This window comes from Vombatus ursinus, unplaced genomic scaffold, assembly GCF_900497805.2.
Source record: "Vombatus ursinus unplaced genomic scaffold, bare-nosed wombat genome assembly UNPS02014817.1, whole genome shotgun sequence".
Taxonomy (NCBI): Eukaryota; Metazoa; Chordata; class Mammalia; order Diprotodontia; family Vombatidae; genus Vombatus; species Vombatus ursinus.
Genome location: NW_020954595.1, coordinates 15,286,869 through 15,312,412, shown reverse-complemented (window position 1 = coordinate 15,312,412; position 25,544 = coordinate 15,286,869). Strand labels below are relative to the sequence as shown.

Here is a 25,544-nt window from a genome sequence, read left to right as displayed (position 1 = left end):
GGACCCAGTGGGCTGAGGGACATGGACCCAGTGGGCTGAGGGACATGATTTAGAATGAAGACACTAAAGAGGCGCCAGAGCTGTGGATGCCTCAGAAGTCTCGTGTTTGTAACTTCATGAAGGTTTGCTTCCAGAGAAGACGTAGACAGCACTGGGCATGGCAAACATCCAAGGTCGTCCTTCACAGAAATGAAATCAGTGCTATCTGAACTGATCAGAAGTGACTAGCGATTGATAGGGGGGCAGTCAGGGAATGAGCTGTCCAGCCATAGCCCTACGTCAGCAACTTAGAGCAAAAATCAAAGCCAACACTGTCTTAGAAGAAGGCTGAAGACAGGTCAGCCAGAATATCTCTGATCCCCATCTCCACTCAAACTGCACTTCCAAGAGGAAGGAGCATAAAATGGGATCCCAGCTGAGAGAGAATAGACAAGACGGCCTCAGGAGAGGGACAAAGAGGAGGCAGGCCCCACTCCCACCCAACTTGGACACTGATTCCTGGTGATTTGACTGCAAAGATTGAGGGAGGAATGTGAAGCGGGGCCCCAGCTGAGAGAGAACAGACACCAGGAGAAGCATCTTGACAAGTGGATGATTGCATGGGCCCAAATACCTTCCCTTGGTGAGAAATGTACTCAGTATACTAATCTGAGAACTGACCTGTGAAAAAGCCCTGCTTCTCACGGATATTTGGGGTTCCAAGAGCTGCAGAGGAAAATGTGCTATAAATCTGAGTCCTCAAGGAAGAAGATGGGACTGCACAGGTTTGTTTTTAAAATATATTTGTTAATGGCTTCTACTAATATATTATTAGAATTTGTTAGAGAAATTTATTATTCATTATTAGAGAAAATATATTACCAATTTTGAAACTTTGTCATCTTCAGATAAAAACCAATTATTCCCATGGCAGTGGACCTACCAGTGAAGAGAGTCCCCAAACAGCGATATGACCCAATTATCTCTTAATAGGACAAGAGCACAGACCCCTGGTGCCTCTGGCATGCTTGACCCGGATTGCACCAAAAGGCAGGGAATTCCTGGCCATTTGAGGTCCCAAACTGTGCAAAGGCAATAATGGTCCCACTGACCAACCAGGCACACTCCAGAGCAGGACCGCGGTAAAGTGACATTCTCCTCTCCAACGAGGGTGCCTTTTATGGAAGGATTGCCGTCCTCCAAGGGATCAGAAGAATCTCAGTCACCAGTATGTGAACAGGCACCAGGCTAAGTGGCAAAAATACAAAGAAAAGTCAAAATATGGTCCCTCAAGGGACTCAAGGGCCTCACACATTCAGATGGGGGAGACGACCTGCGAACAATTATGGACCAGCGAGATGTATGCAGAGTGAATGGGAGACAGCCTCAGGAACGTATGTGCATTAAGGGAGACTAAGAAAAAGCCTTTCCTGAAGAAGGCAAGATCTGAGATGAGCTTAAAGGAAACCAGAGAAGCCAGGATATGGAGCAGTAAGAGTGTGCCAAGCTTGAGGACAGCCAAAGGCAGCGTAGAATCAGGATGTAGAGGGTTGTGGGGCAGGAGCGGTGATGACGCTGGTGCCATTGTATCACAGAATATGTGGAGGAGAGTAAGGTGTGAGAGGACGGGTTGTGAAGGGCTTGAAAAGTTAAAGATAAGCCTATTTTGGGTCCTCAATGTGACAGGGACCAATGAGGTTTATTGAGCGGGCAAGGCTAGGGTGGGGTGGAGCACGATCAGACCCGCACCTCAGGACATCACTTTGGCAGACAGACAGAGCGTTGCCTGGAGTGAGAGACCAACTAGAGGTCATTACCATAGTCCAGATAGGAGGTGACAGGGGCCTGTGCCAGAATCACGACAGTGCCAGAGGAGACAAGGGGGTGAACACAAGAGGCATAGTGAAAGCAGAAATATTGGATATGTGGTGTGAGGTTGATACCTGGGTGGCAAGCCTGGGTGATAGGAAAGATGGTGGTACCCTTGCTAGTAATAGCAAATCTGGGAAGAAGGGAAATGGAAATTTCAGAGGGAAGGTGAATTCTGTTTTGGATACGTTGAGTTTGAGATAGGACATCTAGCTCAAGAAATCCAATAGGCAGTTAGTGATGCAAGACTCAAGAGGCCCAGGACCGAGGCCTGAGAGACACTCATGGTTAGTGGCCACACCCTGAAGGAAGATCCAGCCAAGGAGAATAAGGAGCAGTCAGGCAGGGAGGAGGAGAGAGAGGAGACAGGACCAGGAGAAGAGAGCAACCGACTACGTCAGAGGCTGCCGAGAGGTCAAAAAGGATGAGGACTGAGAAGAGGCCATCAGGTTTGACCATGAAGAGGTCATCAGTAACTTTGGAGAGGATAGGTTCAGCTATGTGACGCGGTCATGAGCCAGAAGGCAGAGGTCTTAGAAGACAGTGAGGAGAGGGAGTGGAGACTCTCAGGGGAGACAGCCTTCTCATGGAGCTTAGCCATGAAAAGGAGAGATCCGGGACTGTACCTAGCTGGGATGGGCAGATCAAATGAGGGAGGTTGATAAGCACGACCTCTCTGTCTTCTTATAAGTCACTGAGAAGACTATTGAGTCCTTGGACATTACACCGCCCACAAGTCAAATCATTAAAGACCATGCTTTAGACTCAGCCAGTCAGTTCCAGTCTACCCAACTGAATCTAGCCTGCACTTCTCTATCTTTTCCCAAAAATAGCATAAAATATTTTGTAAAATGTCTTGCCTAGACTAGAATAATTCTTTCCTAAAGCATCCCCCTCATCTACCTGTCTACCATGAAGAAGGGAAAACAGTTGAGTGTGCCATGCCCTGCTCTGGATGAAGCCACTGTGGTTCTTTGGAGTCACTGCTTTCTTTTGCTGGAGTTCACCATTAATAATCTGCTCAGGAATTTGCCCAAGAATGAAAGTCAAACTCACTGGCCCATAATTTGGAGATTCTGTTCTCTCTCTCTCTCTCTCTTTCATTCTGGCTTGAAAATTGGGGCCTTATTTTCTGAACCAGCCCTACCATTTAAAGCTCGAAGCAATCATATCTGCCAGTTCTTTCAGGACTCAAAGATGGCATTAATGTGTCTGGGTCACGTGACTTGATCTCACAAAGAGAATTCAGGGCTCTTCTTTGCTTTCCCCTTTTATCTTGGCTAGCAACTCCCTGTTAAGGCTTTTAGTTCAGTCTTCCCTGGACCAAACATCAGTCTCCTTGGGAGAAAAAATAGAAACCAGTAAGCGGCTCTGCCTCTCCCCCACCCTCCCTAGCCATTGCCCAGTCAAGCCCAAGGAGCCTCCCCTGCCCCACCTTCCTGTTGACCTTGGCTTCCCTCACATCCCTCAGGTCAATCAGGGTCTGAACAGCTGTCATTGTCCCCTGCAGTCACGCTTGTCTGTTTATTCCCCTCCCTGCCTTTACTCCTACTATGCTGCTGTGTTCTATGAGCACTTTGAGCTGCTGATGACCTGGGGAGGCCCAGCGGGAATGAGATGCAGCGCCATCCAGGAAGGCCTGGAGAAGGAGGCCAGCAGGTGGGGACATGGGACCAGTGGTGCTGGCCAGGGCCTCAGGTGACTTTCACCAAGCTGCTCCCAGAAGTTTTGTCCAACCCCAAGTCACAAGATTCGAAGAACAGATTCCTGCCCTGTCCATCAGCCCATTGCTAACTTTGAAAAGCGGCTCCAGTTGGTGAAGATGAATGTCCCGGCAAAGCTGGGGCTTAGCCACATGCAGGCGAACTGTTCTTCTGGGACCAGTATCACTGTTCATTCTTTCCAGTGAAAGTCCAGACAGGAAGGTGGACAAGGGACCACAGATCTGGAGTCTTCAGGAGCCATCCAGGGTTTCCCAGGCTAGTCCCTTCATTTCACAGGGGGTGAAGCTGAGGTCCGGAGAGGGGAAAAAGGGTCTTACCCAGTAACCTGCCAGGGAGACATGTTTTCTTCCCAATACATCAAGGTTGGCTCTAAGCCAGTGGAAGGCAGAGAGTAGTGGCCTGCCTTAAGGGAGCTGCAGATGCTGATGGTGGACCATTGAGCCCCAGAAGGAAGTGCCCCCTTCTCCAGGCGCTGGTGCCAAAGCAGGGTGGGTGATCCGCTTGGCTCCTGTAGCAGCTGTGACCCTAGAAGGTGCCATGGAGGAGTAGTCGGGGTGGGGGGAGGAAGAAACCAGACAGGCTTTTAAGCCCTCTCACAACCAAGTATGCAGGAAGAAATAAATCGAGGCCTCTGGTGGAACAGAACCAGACTTAATGAAGAACAGCTGAGCTGAGAAGCCCACTTCCCCCAGAGCTCCACAGCTCTTGAGCGTGACAGCCAGCTAATTCACAGGCTCAGCAAGGGCACAGAAGCCTGTGGCCACAGCCAAGGCTCCTTCATGCCTCCCTTCTGCTCCCAGGCAGGACCTTGGCAAGATGTCAAGACAGAGGCAAAGTGGTCTGCCAGCGCCAGATCATTCTCTGCAATCCAAGCATGCCCTGCTGGGGCGGGGGTAATGTGAAAGTCGAAATAGCTTTTGCAGACTCTTTAGAAAGTGAGCTACTCCCCACCCCCACACCTCCAACCCCTTTCCCCAGGCAGCCTCAGAGGGGCCATGCCCCGCAGGGAGTCACGAGGGAGGCCAGTTTTTCTCTGGCCATAGAGGGACTGAGTGGTGGTAGCCCACAAAGCCTCCCTAGGAAGGGCTGGGGTCAGGGCTGCCCTTCAAAGGGTAAGGCCCTTCGCTGGGCTGGCGGGTTGGACAGGCATTAGTGACTGCTCCCTTCTCTTTCAGGCGGCGTACATCCTCTATTACATGGCCATTGTGGGACATGCCCTGTCAATCGCCTCTCTCCTTGGCTCCCTTGGAATCTTGTTTTATTTCAAGTGAGTACTTTCCAGGTTTGGGGAGGCGGCTGGCAAGCTGGCCAGGGGGTGAGGGGATGGAAGGGGGGAGCAGGAGGTCACTGTGGCAGATTCATCCTTCTTTTCCTCCTCTTCTGTCCTTGTCTCCTCTCCTCAGTAAGACCACAAAGGGAAGGGGATACCAGGAACCATTCTAGGAAGGACCTTGGAGAGCTGAAGCCCAGGGTGGAGAGGGACAGCTCAGGCCTGCCCTACAGGGTTGGCTGGATGCTTATAAAATCTGAGGAGGAGGGGACTGGGTGGGGGATGCATGACAGCTGGGATCAGCTGTCTGCAGTGATGCTGTGGGAAGGAGGGATTAGCTTTCTCCTGCTTGGCCCCGAAGGGCAGAAGGGGTGAGGCGGAGAGATTTTAGGTTCAGTGTCAGGAAAACTTTCCAATGGTGAGAGCTGTTCCCACGTGGAAGGGGGCTGCCTGGGGAAAGAGGGGGGGGAACTCAAGCAGGGGCTGGATGAGGAAACTCCTTGAGGGCAGGAAAGACTTCATCCTTGTCCTTCTGGCCCCAGGCCATGGAGGGCAGCACTTGCCCCCCCCCCCAAGGGGCCTGATCCTCATTGGAATTGTCTTGTGCTTTGGGTAGGATTTGGCCTAGGAAGCTACTCAAGTCCCTTCCAAGGGATTCCAAGAAAAAGATTCACTGAAGAGAGATGCAGAATTCAGAGAGTCTTGTCATTTTACACGAATGAAGAACACAGGTCTTTAAATAATTTTGAGTATGTTGAGGGCGTCTATCTGATTTAGTGATTCTGAATTTTAGTGAATTTACAATATTGATCTCCTGATTCTAAGGAAGGCCCCTCCTGGCTGCACATGGCCAGAGAAGCAGTCTCTGTCCCGGCTAGAGAGACCAGCTGGCTTTCAGGTGCCCCTTCTCCCCTGTACCTGAAAGCACCAAGAGTGAAGACAAGAGCACATGGGGGAAAATTCCCCCAAACCCAGCAGCTAGAAGCAGCTCCCCCACTGGCCGAGCTGTGTAACCAGAAAACAGGGAGCCAGTGTCATTTACAAGGAGCTTTGGAATCCCACAAGTCATTAGAGGGAGAGTTTTCCATTTTGCAAACTCCCCAGTTCCACACAAATGCACAAATAAAGAGGCGAAAGGGTCTCTTCGTGAAGTTAGCTTTGAAAAGTCAAAAGCTTATAAAGCAAATGACGTGGGGGATTAATTACTCGAATTACAATGAGAGAATTTTCAATAATCACAACCAGTCTGGAGCAGAGTGTGCAGGTGAAGCGATTCATGTGGGATTCATCTGGGGACGTGGCTCATTTTTCACCTATACTTTGTAACAATGAATAAATAGATCATCGTGGCTTTCACACATTTTCTATTAAAAACCTGTCACTGAAGTCATTATTTGGGCTTCTATAACAGTAGTGAGAAAAGAGGGCAGAAGAGTTTGGCTCTTTGCCCACAGCTGCATGGGAATGTTGTTCAAGCTTGAGGGGCAAGAGGGAAAGGTGCTGCTCCAAAGGGGCATGAGGGGGCATTTCCCATGCGGTAAAGGAGAAATGGGGTATGAAGCACCTGGAAGAGTGAGGTAAAGAGCTTGTCTGTTTCTAACATAACTTGGGATGAATGGGAATAAGTCCCACAGGGCCATCTAGGTGGGTCACACACTCGATCACTTCCCCGAACCCACACACCTGCATCTGGAATCTTTGGAGGGGAGAAATGGGGTCCCTGAGGAGGTACAGTGGGAGAATCACCCTTCTTTTCCTCCTCTTCTCTATATGACCCCAGAGGGCAGAGGAGACAAGGAACAGCTCAGCCTTGAGGATGTGGGAAAATGACTATCTGGATCTCCCTCCAGCCTTGGGAATACAGAACCCACTGGGCTTCCCCAGGTAACATGGCAGCCCAAAACAGGTGATACAAGCCTACACTGCCTAGAAAGCAGCCCAGTGCCCTGAACAAGAGATGCTTGAGTCTGTAGTCAGACCATGGCTGGAGGACGCAGCAGAGAGGACAGCGATCAGGATGGTCACTCAGAAGCAAGGCTTGCCTGAAGATTGAAGAGATGGATCGTAATCAGTCTAGGGGATACAGACAGCTGCCTTCAAATAGCTGAAGGCTCCCCATGTGGAAGAAGTCTTAGACCTTCCTGCTAGCTCCTGGAGAACCCTCGGAAAGAATGAGTGGAAATTGCAGTGTGGCAGATTTGGGCTCCAAACCAATCAGAGCAGCGCAGTGGTGGCACAGGCCACCTTAGAAGCTCTGGGGTTCTACAGGCAGAAGGATTCTTCAGCCATTTGTGAGGACATTGAAGTGGGGAGCAGCAGCCTTCCCACTCTGCAGTTCTGTGATCCCTGAATCTGTTGATCCATGGTAGTCAATACCAGAAGAGGATCAGATCTTCAAAGCGTTTAGAACTGAGGAGATCCAAGATGCTCAGGGAGGCTTGAGAAATGCTCTTATAGACAGTACCAGAATGACAGCTTTAGAGACAAAAGGGACCTCCCAGGTCATCTGGTCCAAGCTCCTGGCTTTACTGAGGCCCAGAGAGGTTAGGTGAGCTGCCAGCCCGCACAACGTTGCAAGAGGCCTCGGCGGGACCCCAACTCAAGATGTTGAGCTCCACACACTGGGCTCCATCCACTGCTCCATTTGCCTTCTAGAGGGTCTGTGCTACACTAGCAAAGTCAGGTGATGGAAGCATTTCCTGAACCCAACACTTGTGAAACTTTTAAGTCACAGGACTCATCTACATTCTTAAAAAATATTGAGCTTTTGTTTATTTAGGCTGTACCTATTGATAATTACCACATTAGACATTAAAACCACTTAGGATTATTATGAAAACTGTTTTGGCCCCATAGACCTCCCAAAAAGGTCTCAGGGATCCCCAGAGCACACTTTGAGAACTGCTGCTCTGGCCCTTTCTATGTAACCTCATATCCTTATATTTCATCTGTGCACATTTCAGAGGCATTGAGAGTCAGGAAGAGAGGGAGGAGAGAGAAAATTCTTGGCTATCATTGCATTGCCACCTTTAATTAATACCATTGTTTTCACTTCAATGGTGGCATGGCCATGGGGATCTGAATAAGCTCAAACTGTATCTTTCCTAGAATTCCTGGGTTCAAAACTGATCATCTTTGGTCTGTGGACTGAAGGAGTCTGGGACAGGCTGATGTTTAAATATTTATTGTTTATTGCTGTTTCGTATGGTTTGATTGTCTTTATTGATCATATGCCAAGAGAAAAGCAGTAGGCAATGCCTGTCCATCCCTGGGGAGGAGTGACTCCATTATGGCAAGGTCACATGACCAGGACTTCTTGAACTGTAGCAAGCTCAGGGGAGAGAGGCAAGAAGTGCCAGAGGCAGCTGTTTCTATTTGGGCATCCACATCCTGCAGGTGCCCTGCCGCACTTCCCTCACAAAAGGCAGAGCCTCAGGGAGGAAGGTCACCCATGCTCCGTGGCAGCTTCCTCACTGACACAAAGGGAGGGTCTCTAAGAGACTGTCCGCATCTCAGTTCTCCTCTTCTGTTACCTTTGGGACCACGCACAATTTCGGGTCATGACAGAACTCCAAAAGGTTAGCTAGAGTGTCTGGACTCAGAAATGAATGTGTTTCAATGGAAGGCAAGCTTGGGAAAGTCATACCGAGAGCCTTTGTTCTAGATCAGAGTTGGGAGGCTCCAAGAGTGAGTGGGCCCCCGTAGCCATGACTTAGAGGTGCAGCCCTCCTGCTTCTAGATGGAAGCGCCCTGGGAGTACCTGAGTCCCTTGCTGAAGTCACTCAGGAGGATGAAAGCTGAAAACAAACAAACAAAGACTACTCAAAGTGTTACCTAAGTCGTTTAGCAGCGCAGTCTTATCAGACAGTGTGGGGAAGAGACGCCAGTTTAGACATCTCTCCAAGCTAGAAATGGTTCGGATGGATTAATGTTAAAATGAATAAAGATTATTTTTGGCAGACTTGTGCCTAAAACACACACACATACACACACACACACACACACACACACACACACATACACACACATGAAAGATGAAAGCTAAGGAGTGCTGAAGGCCACCTCTAGAGTTCCACTCCACACAGGCAGACTTTATGTAAGCATGGGGCTCTGCATCTATCAGGCACTTACAAAGGTCGGACTAATGGGTCAAGGACTAGTGAAAGGTGAGGGAGTTAAAAACCCCCTCTGTGGTTAAGTGTATACTGAACTGAGTGGATTTGAGATGGCTCTGAAACTGAGGAAGGCGTTGATCTCTGAATGAGGTCCCTGGCTGAGCGGTAGCAAGATGAACCATTGACGTTGGCGATGGGTGCCATTGACTTGTATTTAGGATGGAAGGAGACCAGCATTTTATGCTTTCCTTTTATTAATCCACAGCCCTTGCAAGGAATAGAGAGAAAAGGGTTCTGGGGGCATGTCAAGTCTCCCACTCACCCCACCCCACACGTGTGCTGGGGGGGAGGGGCTGGTTATTCCCAGCAGTGATTCAAAATAGGCTCCCCTGCCCTGAGGCCTCTTGGGGAGGCCTGTCTTTGTTCCTTTTTCTCCTCTTTTCTTTCTGGCTCTGAACATCTCTATAATTATGCGACGTTATGTAGGAGGGAGGAGTAGCGTTCCCAACCCCAAGAGACAACATGGATTTCTATAATCTGCCAAACCCAACACAGATATTAAAATACCATTTCCTGGGACTCCAAACTTAAAGAAGGAAAATATCAATTCTAATCATCTCAAGAAAGATGCTCTCACAGGGTTCAAGCAATGGAAATCTCCACGACATGGAAGAGTAGTCTGCGGGCAGCTTTTGGCCCAGACCGTTCTGCAAAGTGACACAAATGAGCCCCTCACTTCCCTGCACCCTCAACTCCCAGCTCGCCCTCTCAGCTGAAGGGGAGCAGCAGAGCTCACGTAACTCTGAGCTGTCATCGTGGGACGGACGTAACCTTGTAGTGGATAGCACCACTGTCCTGCCTTCCCTTCCGCAAGTGACTACTGAGCATAAGACCCCGGGGCCCAGAGCTGAAGAATAGCTCAGGCTGTGCTCTCAGGACTAACCTAAGTGAACGCAGCAGCAAGACTGCCCGAGCCCTTGGCATCACCAGCGATAGCTCCACAGCGCTTGACCTACAGGGGTGTCATGTCAGCCCCTGATAGCAGCACAAGGGGGATGCCAAGCACCCCTCCTGCCCTTTGGTTCAGTAACCACAGGAGCCAGGGCACCATCCATCTCAAGGCATGTTCATAGCCAGGAAGGTTTCGGACTGGAACATGGCTGCAAGATGCAGTTACAGCATGAGACCCTCCCTTCGAACGGTCTGTGGCTGAATGCCAAGGGACAGCCATTTCAATAAGGGAAGAACTGAGAGCTGGGACAGGCTGCAGAGATTAGCTGGCCCAAGCGCTCATTCTACAAATGAGGAAAATGAGGCTCAGAGAGCCTAAATCACGGGTCCAAGGTCAAATAACTCAAGAAATTGCATTCCAGCGTTTCCAGTGTCAGCTCCTGCTCTGAAATGAAATGGGAAGAAGAAAATTACCTCTTTATGTCCAAGAACTAAGTCTATAGAACCTCAGGGTCAGGAGCATAGCAGGGAATGCCCAGAAATTCTAAGAAGGCAAGAATCAAAGAACTGAGCCTGCCTCAGATCTCTGTACACGAGTGCACGGCGTACACACTGCAAGCAAAGAAATCAGACTGACTGGAATGTGTCTCAGGGAGGGTGTAACTTATCCAAAAGGAGCACACGCAGTCAGCCAACAAGCCTTTATTAGAAACCTACTATGTACCAAGCACTATGCTGAGCGCTGGTGACACCAGGAAAGTCAAAGACGGTCCCTGTTCACAGGCTAGGGAAGGAGACGACGCACGACGATGGGGCAGCCAGGTGGCACTGCTGATAGAGTGCTGGGTCTGAAGTCAACAAGACCTGAGTTCAAATCAGGCCTCAGACACTTACTAGCTACGTGACCTTGGGCAAGTCACTTAACCTTGTTTGCCTCAGTTTCCTCATCTGTAAAATGGGAATAACAATAGCACCTACCTCCCAGGGTTGTTCTAAGGCTCAAGTTTAGCACAGTGCCTGGCATGTAGCAGATGCTAGCAATGATGTGCAAACAGGATACAAACAGGGTAAGTTGGAAATAATCTACAGAGGAAAGGCATTAGCAGTATTAAGGGAGATTATTGCAGAAAGTAGGATTTGAGCTGAAGAAAAGCATTAGCATGGCAGCCACGGGCTGCCAAGCTGAATCCTCCAGGCGGACAGCAGGGTCAAGGAGGACGGCACCAGGATATCTGAAGAAGCTCTACAATAGTTCCTCGTCTAGAGCCTACCGACCACCCACAGGTCAAGGGTAGGCTTCAGAGAGCCTGAGGACGCAGATGGGGAAAACAGGGACATCTTTATCTCACTACACATAGCTTATTGGGTATTTCATTTTAAGCTTTTAAAACCCTAGCTCTGAGAAGAAAGGACTGAAGACACGGCCGGCCTGCTGCCTGAGGCAGGACACATAGAAGGTGAGGGGTCCCTGCTCAGAGGGTTAGGGATACCCCACCCAGCTTTGACTTCTAAGAGCTGCACGAAAGACAGCAGCAAGCACAGGTGACGGGGCCGAGTACAAAAGCAGGCTCCTGCCGTCAGAACGTCTGAAGAATGGAAGCGAAAGACGAGCTGAGGCTGCCGCGGAAAGGAAGAGCTAAACAAAACGGGGAAGGGGTGAGCTGTGGCTGAAGAAAAGAAATGCGTCCCTGGCTGGGCTGGCTGGAAGCCGGCAGGGCCTCGGAGGCTCCATTGTCCTCAGCTGAGGGGAGGAGGAGAGGATTTTGTTCTTTCCTCTTTTCCTCTGCTTCGTGTTCTCCTGCCTGTTCCGTTCTTCGGTACCCGTAGGGTGGTTTTCTTCAGTTGAGTCTCATGCTAAGCTTTATTTAAAATGTTGTTTCCTCTCTACTGTTTCTCTGTTTTAGGAGGCGATGCTCAGAGAATCGTCTTTCTCCGACAAAGTTTACAAACAAGTTAAATTCTAGCCAGGGTTACCTCCGGCTGCCATGTCTGTTTGTTGAGTAACCCAAGAGCTGGCTGACTGAGGTCCTTTTCTGGGTCTTTGGGTCTCTGTTAAGGCACTTGATTTGCATCATGGAGTTAATGCTTTGTTGTTCGGTCAAGTTGGACTCTTCATGACCCATTTGGGGTTTTCTTGGCCGAGATCCGGCAGTGGCTCATTTTACAGTTAACGTAGTCTGTGTGTTATGTCCACTCATATCTATATCCCATTTTTCATCATCAAAACCTTGTTTAAATGGAATGGCATGGAGTTGTTTTGGGGATAGCGATGCAATTTTTTTTCACGTTCACCCTTTTTCTAACTTTGTGCTAATTGTGAGCTTTCATGAAGTCAGTGGGTTTTTCTGCAGCCAGTGCATGCATCCAGGGTTTGCTCCCACAAATAATAAGCTGTTTCCCATCTGTTAAACTCAAACTGTAACAATTTCACAGGGAGAGGATGTGAATGTGTGGGGCGTGCACTGCTTCCAGTGCCTTCTGATTTTTGTCTCAGAGTACTCACAAGGTGCAAAGCAGAGGCTTCTGGGCCTCCCTCAGGCCTGTCCTCTCAGAGCCCTTGTTCCTGATCCGTATTTTCCAGACTCGTTCTTGTTATCCTCACCTACTCCTGTCTTTACATCGCCGTCCCTATCAAATCTGCATGCATGGATTTCATCCGAAGAATACCCGGCCCTTGGTAGAGTGAGTCTGTTCTGTTCATCTTCTGCAGCAGGTGTTGGTGCCAATGCTGCGATTACTTTCTTGGTCACAATTCTGAGGTCACACTTCTGTGATGACCAGCTGTGCCATGAAATGATGCTTCCTTTTGCCTCTGTCTAGCTAGTCAACCCAGCTGTGCCAGGTCCCACACTCGATCCTCCGAGGAGAACCAGTGAGAGCTTTTACCTTCCCACTGGGTTCCTGCTTCTCTCTGTCCTCTAATGTTTCTAGTGAAAAGGCCACAATGCGTATAATTTCCTTCCTCCAGTGTGTGTCCATCCATTAGAGCTTGGACAAGGACATCTCGGATTCCAGCAGTTAGGTTAACGTTTGTCACTGGTCTGTCTGATTCTGAGCATCCCCTGACCCCTTTCTGTCCTTGTGCTGGCGCCCCCCTCCCAGAAGCAGGAGGGGCTACACAGGACTGAGGGCACTTGGGATTTTTCTTTGTTTTATGCTTTGTCCAGCCAGAGTTCCTCACTGAGTGGCCAGTCTGCTGGCAATTGGCTTTCCCCCTCTGAGTCGGGCTGGACCTCAGAAAGCAACCTCTCTTGGCCTGGAGAAATGCATTCAAAGCTTTCCTAAGCTCTGTCCTGAGAGTAGAGCCACAGAGAATGCCAACCTGTGGCAGAGCCTTCAACAATGCAGCCTCCCTCCACCCCAGAGTCAGCAGCAGCACGAGATGAAGAGGACAGAACACTGACCCATGCCCACTGAGGTGACGGCTGATATGGGCAGTGTAAAGGCTCACTCAGCTTCACACATCCCAGGCGGGGGAGGCATGACTAGATGCAGCCTTTGATCTGGGGGTATAGTGGAAGTACTAGGCAGAGGACCTAGGGAGGTGCTTGTCCCCCTGTTCTCTGCCCTGGTCAGAGCCCAGCTGGAGGGCTTGGTCAGCCTGGGCCATCCTGGTCCAGAAAGGCCATCGAAAAGCCAGACAATTCCTAAGGGCAGGTGACCAGGAAAGAGCAGATCTCAGTGCTTGGCACAGAGCAAGCTAGTAACAAAGGCTTGATTTTTGACCGACTAAACCACTCCCTGGGAATCTTAGCATCTGAGTCCTAGCAGAAAGCAGGAATAATGCTCAGCCTGCACAGAGAATCATAGTGCTGGGCTGGACATAAGAGCCAACTTCTGACTTCCAGGTGTGGCGGGCAAGGGGTGCTAGGCTAGCTCTCCTTGGGTGCCGAGGGCAGAACTGGGGCTGTAGAGGCATGGGGAGAAGGGAGGTGCAGAGAAACAAACTGAGGTTCAGGGCAAGGAAAAACTCCAACAATGAGTCATCCTAAAGACTGGGCCCCCTGGAAGGAGGGGTGACCTCCCTCTCACTGGAGCCCTTCAAGGGGAGGCCAGCCCACCATTTGTTGTGGGGAGGGGGTCCAGGAGGTATGCATTTAGGGTCCCAGTTGAATCAGGTGCCTCTGAATGAGGTCCCTTCCAATTCTGCAAGTCTGTCCTCCCGCCACACCAGGCTGTTTGACTTTTCAGGTTCCCTGCCCCTCCCTGGCCCCCACGATGTCTTGAAAAGCCTGCTCCAAGGGATTTAGGACAGCTCCTAGGTCACAGCTGGCTGCGTTCACAAGGTCCATGTGGCCAGAGAGCTGCCTTGGAGACACAGGAGGGGGGAAGGACTCCTAGCAGGGCTGGCACTCCCTAGGCCATGAAATGCCTATGAGCCCCTCGCTGAGCCTGTGACCTGACGGGAGGGATAGATGGCGCTGCACCTCAGGTTGTTACATTGTAGACACGAGGTGGTAACATATCGTTACATTCATCGTATGAGGCCATGGACATGTTGCGATTCATGTGACCCTGTAAGCATTATAGGATGGCTAGGTGGCGCCAAAGTGCACAGAGCACCGGCCTTGAGTCAGGAAGACTCATCTTCCCGAGTTCAAATCTGGCCTCAGACACTTACGGGATTACTGAGTGACCGTGGGCAAGTCACTTAACTCCTGTTTGCCTCAGTTCCTTTTCTGTCAAATGAGCTGGAGAAGGTAATTGCTAACCACTGCAGTATCTCAGCCAAGAAAACACCAAATGGGGCCATGGAGGGTCAGACACAACTGAAAACAACTTTATTTTCCACTGTATATGGTGTGTGTTACATGTTTCTGCATGTTTTGGGGGAGCTGGCATGTCCACCAGTCTGCAAAAACATCATCACAGGCAAGCATCAAAGAAGTACAGGACTCTAAAGCTAGAAGGGACCTGAAGGGACACCTAATCCAATTACAGGTGAAGACATGGGGGCCCATGGAGGGGACGAGACTTGTCCAAGGTCATACAGGCAGGAAACATCAAAGGTGGGAAGCAGGCATCGCCCCACTCGAGGGACAGACTATCTTCTGATCTGCAACTGTATCCTTCATTACTGGAAAATGAAAACGGCGTTTTCATCTATCAGCTGGTGGGGGCTGCAGAAGGCTCCACCATGAAATGGCTGCCATCAGGTCTCAGCTCATTGCCAGATACCTCCCATCAGAAATCCTGAGGCCAAGTGTTTGCCCAGCACCACGGTGATGTGCGCCCCAGCTGTCACCAGCCCCTGCTCTCTCACCCTCTCTCTCTCTCTGCTCCACAGTACTTTAGGGGAGCCTGGCATTGAGATGGGAACAAAATGCGGGTGGAAAGACCCTGACATCCGTGACAATGGCCAGGACTGGGAGAAGCTCAGCTCTTGTCAGAGCATCCTGAGCTTTCCTCCAGATGCTGGCGATTTGTGCTGGTCCTAGCAGGGCTGGCTCCCAGGGTGAGGTCATAGCTGTTTGCTTCCCAAGGAGGAGGAGCTCTAGGCGGCCTGGGCTTGTGAGGAAGGAGGGGCTTGCCCAGCTGCCTTGCGAGCCCTCAGCAGCAGGGGCACAGAGAGGAACGCTTTTGGTTCCAGAAATGATCTGCCTGGCCAGAGCGCAGCACAGCAGGAAGCCTCATCTATTGCCCACGATAACGACAATCAATAACATTGATAGAGTGCTTACTCTGTGGCAGGCGCTGTGCGGAAACACTTGGTAATTAGGCCCTCATTTGATCCTGCCACGGCCCTGGGAGCGGGGCGCTCCGCTCTGAGGATGGACGGGGGTGTTTGTCCGCAGCCTCTCAGCTTCCCCCTCGCCCACCTTCCTCCCCAAGCTCCCAGTGCACCGTGGGAGCCACGGTCCTTTCCTTTACCCTGCACCTGCGTCTTCCCACTCACTCTCTCCTCCTTTGGAGCCAAACTGCTGCTAATTGACAGGTCTGATCTGGGAAAGGGCTTCCCAAGGGAAAAATCCATGGAGCTTGGGGTGCCAGGGTCTGGCTGAGTCAGACACATACTGAATTCTTGCTCCCCAGATCTCCTCCCACCCAGTGTGATCTGTGGTTGGGAGTGGAGGCTTTTCCTCCTTCCTTTTCATTGGCTCGGCCCCATAAAAAGTCTGGAGGGGTGGCAGGATCCCTGAAATGAGAAAATTAAAATAAGCACCCAAGAATGGTCCAAAGGACTCTCCACGTGAATGCCTGGAGACAGTGGTAAGCACACCTGGTTCAAATGCCAGCCTCACCCCTTGCGAGCTGTGCAAATCTGGGCAGGTTCACTTCCCTGGGCCTGGGGTTCCCCATCCGTACAAGGCGGGGTTGGCTCCTGCCAAGTCTGTCTTTGGGGCGGGCCTGTGATCCACAGGTCCTCGGGAGCCCTAACGGAAATAGCTCTTCCCAGTCAGAGGCCAGACGTGGCATTCACACTTCCACCGCTGCCCGGGTGGGGGAGTGCCCATCGCCTCCAGGCTTCACACCTTTTGTGTCACACCCCAGCTGCACCTGAAGCAAGTAAGGAGGAAAGAAGGCTTAGCAGAACTCCCTAACGGTGCATTTCCAAGATACAGAAGGCTCTTCTTTAGAATCCTGTTTCTGGACACCAAGTGTCTGACAATCTCGGCCAGCTCAAGTCCCAGTGGTGTTCTGTTCTGGCCCCAGACCAGCTGTCTTGTCTGGGCTGGGCGCCAGGTCGAAGTTTCAAGCCGCCTCCAACCAATGGGCTTGGCAGGGCAAGACTCCTCAGGGGTTCAGTTTTTCCAGAATGAGCTTCCAGCCTCTCTCTGGGAATGACAGACCCAGGCTTGAGGTGGGCACTCCTTATTTTTAGGGCAGCTAGAAGAGAATAGTGGTTAGAGCTCTGGGCTTGGAGCCAAAATCTGAATTGGAATCCTGCCTTAGACACTAACTCTGAAACCCCCAAGCAACTCTCCTAATCCCCCACAGACTCAGTTTCCTTATCTATAAAGCCAACATCATCATAGTGAAACCTCTGAGAAATTCTGAGGGTGGGGGAGGGAGGGAGCCACTCCCCTTTGCTGGTGGCTTTACCTAAATAAAATCTCCCATCCAGATGGATGAAGTGTCTCTGGTCTTTAGGAAGATGGACCCCTCCACTTCGGACCTCAGACTATTTAGCATCCAGGCCCCTTTTCTCCTGGGATGAGAACCCTCAGAAGGCCCCTCCTCAAACATGTGTGTGCACTTGTATGTGCGCATGCACACACACACACCTAGATCATAGAAAGCTCACATAGTCTATAATGGCTATATGTCTGGACTTTTTTTTTCCCTATTAGAGGGGTTCCATTTCTGGAATGTGGCCTCTAATTAGAGAGAACTCAGGTTATCACACTATACATAGATATGCACAATGACACAGAAGGTGTGCTTGCCCATGTGTGCACACACACACACATACACACACATACACACACACACACACACACACACACTCAGGAAGGGAGTGCTGGCTGCCAAAAAATGAACTGCCCTCATGCTCTGGCAACTTCTTTGTTCAAGTTACCTTCCTGATTCATTTCATGGGTATTTATTTCGTTATTTATTTCATGCTTTGTTTCATCATCTTTCATTTCTGAAGCAAGCAGGGTTGGGGCTCAGAGCTTGAGCTGTTCCTGTGCATTTTTTTTTTGTTGTTGTTGGTGAGGCAATTAGGGTTAAGTGACTTGCCCAAAGTCACACCGCTAGTGAGTGTTATGTGTCTGAGGCCAGCTTAGAACTCAGGTCCTCCTGACTCCAGGTGCTCTATCCACTGCGCCACCTAGCTGCCCCCTATTCATGTGCATGTCAGCAGGGCATCAGAGCTTTCTGGTGGAGAGCGGGAGGGGTTCAATCCTCGGCTTCTATGGACCCTCAACCACAGGCTCGGGAAAGGGGCAGGACACGTATAGTCTTTTGTTTTGTTTTGTTTTTTTTAGTGAGGCATTTGGGGTTAAGTGACTTGTCCAAGGTCACACAGCTAGTACGTGTCAAGTGTTTAGTCTGAGGCCGGATTTGAACTCACTGACTTCAGGGCTGGTGGTCTACCCACTGCACCAGCTAGCTGCCCCTGGACACCTATAGTCTTCATTCTTCCCCAGGACTACACGGTCAATGAAAAAGCTGTGCCTTAAATCTGGCTCTGCTGATTAGCAAAGCTGGATTCTTTCCTTCTCAGCACCCTGTGCTATTCAGATTCCACCATCAGCACTGGGAAACCCCACAAGGAGCCCAGACATCTGCAGGTTAGGCGAGGGCCAGCATGCTCTGACTTCAGCTCCCAGACACTGACTCGACCCCCATGTTGTCTGTCTTTCAGAAGCCTCAGCTGCCAGAGGACCACACTGCATAAGAACCTGTTCTTCTCTTACGTGCTGAACTCTCTGTTCACAATTGTCCACCTGATTGCGGTGGTACCCAACCCTGACCTCGTGAAAAGAGACCCTGTAAGCATTGCATGTTCCTGAATTTACTGTGTAAGACGCTGCTGTGAACAGGTCTGGCTTGAGCCTGAGGGGAGGGAGAACGCAGCAGCAAATGGAGGCTTCCAGCTTTTAAGCCCTGCCCTATTAAGACTATCCCAATGTACCCTCGGGGGACCCTCTCTCATACGACTCTGCCTGAGAAGCTACCCCGATCCAAGAAATTCTGGGAGTCCACATTCACTCAAAACCATCGTGGAGAAGCCCCTACCAGTGTGTTTATATTTACACATCAGTCCTAGGATAGAATTAATTCAAAGCAAAGGCATTTAATGAACTGGCGCAGAGGGAAATTGTCAAAAGAGCATTTTCTCATCAACCTGGGACACGCTCTCCCATACATTGATATACCATTAGTAGGAAGAGGGGAAGCACCTAGAAAACACATATCGAGAGACATCTGTTTAGAGAACATGTATGGCCGGGGTATCATTGGGGAGGGAACATCACAGGCTCTATGTTGGAGGGTCACAGACATTTTCTGGTGATGTCCTTGAATCGCTTACTCCATTCTAGGTACTGTCTGCTAGATGTTTATCCACTGGTCTTTAGTCCCTTCTCCCATTCATGTTTTTGTACCTATGGGTCTTTTCTTGCTATTAATAACTTCCAGGAGCAGCTAGATGGTGCAGTGGATAGAGAACCAGCCCTGGATTCAGGAAGACCTGAGTTCAAATCTGGCCTCAGACACTTGACATTTACTAGCTGTGTGACCCTGGGCAAATCATTTCACCCCATTGCCTCGCAAAAAAAAAAAGAAAAGAAAAGAAAAAAAAACAGGCTATTAATAATTTCCTTGGAGCATAATCTCTAGTTGAAAGGATGTGAACAACTTAATAACTTTTTTTTTACGTAACTGTGTTTGTATTTATTACAGTCTCTGCACCATAGAAAGTGCTTAATAAATTGTTGTTGACTAACTAAAAAAAAAAAAGGAGTAAAGGACCTTAGATATGATCAAAAGCATTTATCTAAAATGAAGAGCTGGCTTTGTTTGCAATGGAGAAACAGGAGAAGCCTCTCCATAATATCAGGATGAAGTTAAAAAAAAAAAAAAGAATCCGTGCTCTCCATTCTTTTTGAACACAGTAATAGCAAGGCTGAGTAGACCAATGAGACAAGCAATAGAAATGAAGGCACAAGTGTTGGCCTAGAAGATGTGAAGTTCTCTTCAGGTATCTGCAGATGGCTTAGTGAACGATTGGACTAATTCAAAGTTTCACCCAGCAGTGAGTTGGCGCACCTGTCTTCCCACAGCACCTCCAGTGCTGGATTTGTAGTCATTTCCATCTTTGCTGTTTTGATGTAAATGAGTCAATGTGTATCTCTGTGAAGATATTGGATAATTTTTCACATGGTTGTTGATAGTTTGATTGTTGATAGTTGATATTTCTTCTTTTGAAAACTTCCTATTTTGGGGTCAGGATTATTGGTGAAAGGCTCTTGCTCTTATAGATTTGTGTCAATCCCCTATAGAACTTTTATTTCAATATATTATTTATTTCAACTTATTATTTCAATAATATTTTATTAGAGAAACTGCATGCAAATATTTTATCATTTGATAGGTTTTTTTTCATTTAATTTATTTATGGTGATTTAATTTGTGCAAATGCTTATAAATTAGATAGAGGGAATTGATTTTACCTTTTATAATTGCTTCTACCCGGTATGGTTTTTAAAAAAATCTTACCCTGCTTATAGGTAATAATAAAATAATAATATCTACCATTCTTCTATAAGAATTTTGTTGTGGTAACATTTTATGGATTGTTTATCCATTTGAAAGTTACGCTGGTATATGGAGGAAAACGATGGTGTCAGACTAGTACATAAGGATGCCTGCGGGTCACATACTGACGATTTTAAAATGTGATATTTTCTGTACTTTTATTTCTTTCGTGGAATAAACATTTTCCTCCGGGGAGGGCACCAGGGAGGCCTTCAGGTCTCAGCTGCCTCTGGTGTAAGACGTTGATCTCAAGCTCTTTTCCACTCAAGTGCTTCCCAGCTTTCCCAGATGTTGTTGTCAAACGGGGTGTTTGTGTACCTCAGAGTTTGTGTCCTTGGGTTTACCAAACCCTGGCTTGTTGTAGTGTCTGTGTCTAGCTAGGCCTTGCTCCTCTAATCTACTTCAGTAATTTCCTCAGCTGTTGTTTATCCAGTACAAGAAAATGTGGGTAATCACTGGTTGGTAATAGAGCTGATGTCTGCCATGTCAAATTCCATTCCTCCTTTTTTCCATTATTTCACTTGATATTCTTGACCTTTTATTCCTCCACATCTGGAGGGTAGTTTGCGGTTCTATTTACTACAGCGACAAGAATACACGTTTACTATGTGCCTGATACTGTGCCAAGCACTGGGGAGGCAAATACAAGCTGAAAGAAAGACAGTCCCTGTTCTCGAGGAGCTTATGTTCTAGTGAGGAAATACAACCCCTAAAAGGGGAGGGAGGCAGGCTAGGGGGGAAGGGGCAGGGAGCAAGGCAGCCAGAGCCTGGTTGGGGCAATGGTAGAGAAAGTCTGGAGAGCAGCTGGAGGTGAATGACTCCAGTCTCTTCTATCTTAATAGGTTATTGTCAAATGTTTGGTGAATTTTGTTGATTTAAGGGAAATTCCCTTTCTTTCTTTTCTCTGTTTGCAATGTACAGAAAGCTGACATTGTTGAAGATTTCTTTTGTATCCTGGGACTTTACTGGAGCAATTCTTGGCCTCAGGAGGGGGTGGGGTTAGTGATTCTCTGGAATTCTCAGGCTGAATCGTTCACTAAGCCATCCACAGATACCTAAAGAGAACTTTGCATCTTCTAGGCCAACACTTGCTCCTTCATTTCTCTTGCTTATCTCATTGATCTATTCAGCTTTGCTATCACTATTGTTCAAAAAGAATGGAGAGCACAGATTCTTTTTTTGGTTTTTTTTGGGGTTTTTTTTGGTTTTTTTTTTGGTTTCTTTTTTTTTTTTGGCTTTTTTGGTTATTGTTGTTTTTTTGCTTCATCCTGATATTATGGAGAGGCTTCTCCTGTTTCTCTGTTGCAAACAAAGCCAGGTCTTCGTTTTAGATAAATGCTTTCGATCATATCTAAGTTCCTTTACTCTTTTTTTTTTCCCAGTTAGTCAACAACCATTTATTAAGCACTTTCTATGGTGCAGACACTGTAATAAATACAAAGAATACAGAGAGAGCAAAAAAAAAGGTCCCTGCCCCCCAAGGAGTTCACTAGTGTTTGCAATTCTCAACAGATATTAATCTTCAAGATTGGAGAGCGAGAAATCAGAATTCCTGGGAGTTGCCAAAATCATATTATTTTATTTTTTTATAATATTTTATTTACATGTTTTTAAATAATAATGAGTGACCATAATAATAAATAATGAATCATTTTTCTGTGGTAGGGTTATAATAAAAATTTCAGAGAGTTTCTGAAAATATTTAATATAAATGCATGGCTTATTATTATGAGTCACTATATTGTGACAATGATTTAAAACATATCTGGCAATGAGCTGACTGATTTCCTTTATTTTTCATAAAACACTTCCAAGATCCTTCATACTCTTTATCCACTGTTATGGTTGTCTAAACAGTGTTTAATAAGAAATATTAATTTTAATCATATTTACAAAAAATTGTAGCCTATAGCAAATAATCAAACAGTAGAAAATGCCAGCAATGATTACTGGATGGAATAAGTAAGCCCTCTCTGTTGGTGAGTCATTCTTGCAAACAAAATAAATATTAATAAGTAGACGTGGATAGTATACTTTATACAAATCCTATGAATAGCGTTCCAAGAAGTAACAAGTTTTGGAAGCAAAGTAAGTCCTTAAATTGGCCATTTTAACATACTATTCTGTGTAGCGTTGTTCACCTTACTGGGAGATGTGAAGTTGGATCATATGAATCCTCTATATATCACTGTTTCCTGCTTTTGCTTTTGCCTTAGTATCAATGGATTCCTTCAAACCAGCAATGTTTATTGTTAACCTTCAATTCTCACAGAAGACTTATCCAATTTCCTGACATTTTTTTTTCAGTGGGATTTGGGAGTTAGAAAAACATATAAATTTCCCAAGAAATACCAGGAAGAAATTCCTTCATGGAAACACTAAAGCTCACATTATGATGGGGGAGATAACTATACAGGATTGATGGCATGTCATCTCACAGGGAAGGCATCCATGGGGTAAGAAGAGTGAGAAACGCTTCCTGAAGAAGGTGGGATTTTACCTAGGCTTGAAGTAATTCAGGGAAGCTCAAAGGCAGAAGGAAGAAGGGAAAGGTTTCTAGCCGTGAGAGATAGCCAGAGACAAAGCAGGTAGTTAGGAGACAGAATATTAGGTTCAGGAATGTGCAGAGCAGTAAAATACAAGAAACTGGAAAGGAGGAAGAAGCCAGCTTGTGATGACTTTAAAAGCCAGACAGAGGAATCTCATTGGGTCCTGGCAGTACTAGGGAGCCAATGGATTTTTTGAGGAGCATACTGACATGGTCAGATCTGTGCTTTAGAAAGATCACTTTGGTAGCTGAGTGGAGGGTGGACTGGATTTGACATAAAGAGTATTGACTGTTGTCATCCTTTTTCTGTATCTATTGATATAGTTGTGTGATTTCCATTCTTATCAGTAATGATTAAGTATTGTATTGCTTTCTTAAGTGTTTCAAACATTTACAATTGGAAGGGACATTAGAAGTTATCTAACTATAAACTCTACATTTTACACAAGAAAATGAAGCCCAGCAAAGTTAACTGACTTTCTCAAGGTTATACAAGTAGTAATCTTGGATTTGAAATATGTTCTCTCATCAAGAATGCTCTCATGGAACACTCTTTCTACTGTTCCACAGTCAGTATTGGGCATTCATGATTATTTAATTACAAAGGTAATGTGTTTATAATGAATATTTTTAATATGTAGCCATACCCTTTTGCTAATGACTTATTTGCTACTTTAGTATCAATATTCATTAGTAATATTAGTCTAAAGATTTCTTTCTCTGTTCTATCACTACCAAGTTTGTGCATCAGGATCATATTTGTCTCAGAAAAGGAGTCTGATAAAGTGCTTCTTTCTCTATTTCTATGAGCAGCTTATGTTACATAGGGATTAGTGGCTCTTTAAGTGTTTAATTGAATTCATTTGTAAATGCATCTGGACAAGGAGATTTTTTCTTTGGGAATTCATCTATATCTTCCTTGATTTCTTTTTCTGAGATGGATCATTTAGATTCTTTTCCCTCTTTTTATTAATTTGAGGTTTTGTACTTTTTTTATTTCATTCAACAAACATTATTAGCTTAATAGCACCTAGTGTATTTAAGGTACATACAAAGACAAAAAAAAAAAAAGTCATTGCCCCCAGGGAGTATTCAATCTGCTAGTAGGATTCTCCTACACAGATAAGAAATACAAAGTACACACCAAGTAATACAAAGTAACTGTGTGAGGGCAAGAACACTACTAACAGGAGAAAGAAAGGCCCCATACAGAGATGGCCCCTGAGCTGGGGTCCAGGAGCCAAAGGTGAGGCAAGGTTGTGCTCCAGGCGTGAAGGAGGACCATGCACTAGCAGACCAGCTGGACTTAAACAGAGAGTGTGTCAAGGGAATCTGTATGAAGCCAGACCAGAAGGACAAGTGGGAATGAGACTCAGACAGAGGATCTGCAGTTCACCCTGGGGCAAGGGGAGCTGCTGAGGAATTTGAAGCCAAGTCAGGTCTCTGTTTCAGTCCTATCAGTTTGGCATCTGTGTGAAAGGAGGACTGGACACACTAAAGACGACCTAGAAGGCTGCCGAAATGGTCCGAGGAGGACATGAACTATGGGAAGAGCAGGGTGAGTGGACAGAAGGGGATGGATATGAGCAATATGGTGGACAGCGGGTTAACAAGACTTGGCAACTGGGAAGAGGTAGGAGTTGAGAGAGGGAAGAGTCAAGGCTGAGACCTGGTTTACAGAAGGACGGAGGTGCCACAAACAGAAATGGGTCAGTCTAGAGAAAGGATGGATTTGGAGGGAAATGAGTATAATTCTGGCTTTTCTCCCAAATATTTATGCATTTCATTTAGGTTTTCAGATGTGTTATGGTTTAATATAATTGTCGTAGTCATGTCTAATAATTTTCCCTAGTTCCTCCCTATTAGCTGTGAGGATTGTTTCCTCATTATTGGGAAATCGATCTTTAAGTTTTCCTCCTCTTTTTATCAAATCAGCTAATGGTTTGCTTCTTTTGTAGGTCTTTAAAAACAAACAGCTATTTATCTTTTTTATTAGTCCAATAGAGTTTTTGTTTGCAACTTTTTATTCCTCTTTTGATTTCTCTAAATTTTCTACTTTTGTCCATGGTTTGGTATTATTGATGAGAGAGAGAGAGAGAGAGAGAGAGAAGAGAGGAGAAAGGAGAGAACATTTATACACATATTAAATGTTTACTGTGTGCCAGGCACTGTGCTAAGAACAGAGGACATAAGACATTTTCTGCTCTCAAGAAGGTTATGTAGGGGAAGACAAAACACGAAGGAGAGCTGTAAGGGATGGGGAGGGTGAAGGGCAGTAGCTCAGGGATTCACGGTATGTAGTGGAGAGGTAGGGAAGCCTGTACAGCAAGGTGAGCGAGGAGTGAAGTGAGTAGCCCGACTAAGGCTCCTCAGGAAATGGTGATCTCAGCCAAAGACTCACCTATCAGAAGAGTAGGCCCCAGGGCACAGTCACCTGGAAGGGGACAAGTTCATTAATTCATTTATTAGATTGCCTGTTAAATGATTAGATAGATCCCCCTGCCAATTTGTTCATATGTGTTCAGAAATATATAATTTCCTCCAAGAATTGCTTTGGCTGCATTCCATAAATTGTGTTCTGTTATCTCATTGTCCTCTGTCTCTTTAAGATAATGATAATTTGCTGTTTCTATGATTTGTTCCTTAACCCATTCATTTTCATGATGTCATTATTTAATTACCATAGGGCACGCTCCATTTGTTCTTATCACTCAGGAGGATCACAATTGTATGTTTTAGCATGTAAAGAGCGACTTTAATATTTCTGCCTTTTTACCATCATGTATGAATTATCTGTGAGATGCTAAAAATAAGTGTGTACCTTAGGATTGCTGTTCAATAATCACCAGAAGCCAATCACATCTAGCTTTCCCAAAATTCTA

The 25,544-nt window shown here is 47.0% G+C and overlaps 1 protein-coding gene across 3 annotated transcripts in view; it reads left to right on the top strand.

Annotated features, from left to right (window-relative positions):
- The window catches only part of CALCR (calcitonin receptor), a 147,781-nt gene that overhangs the window by 108,902 nt on the left and 13,335 nt on the right, over positions 1–25,544 (top strand). For all 3 annotated transcript variants that reach the window (XM_027835944.1, XM_027835945.1, XM_027835946.1), the window contains 2 exons: positions 4,748–4,839; positions 18,220–18,346. In XM_027835944.1, coding sequence (XP_027691745.1) covers positions 4,748–4,839; positions 18,220–18,346 — 219 coding nt within the window. The remainder of the gene's footprint in view (positions 1–4,747; positions 4,840–18,219; positions 18,347–25,544) is intronic.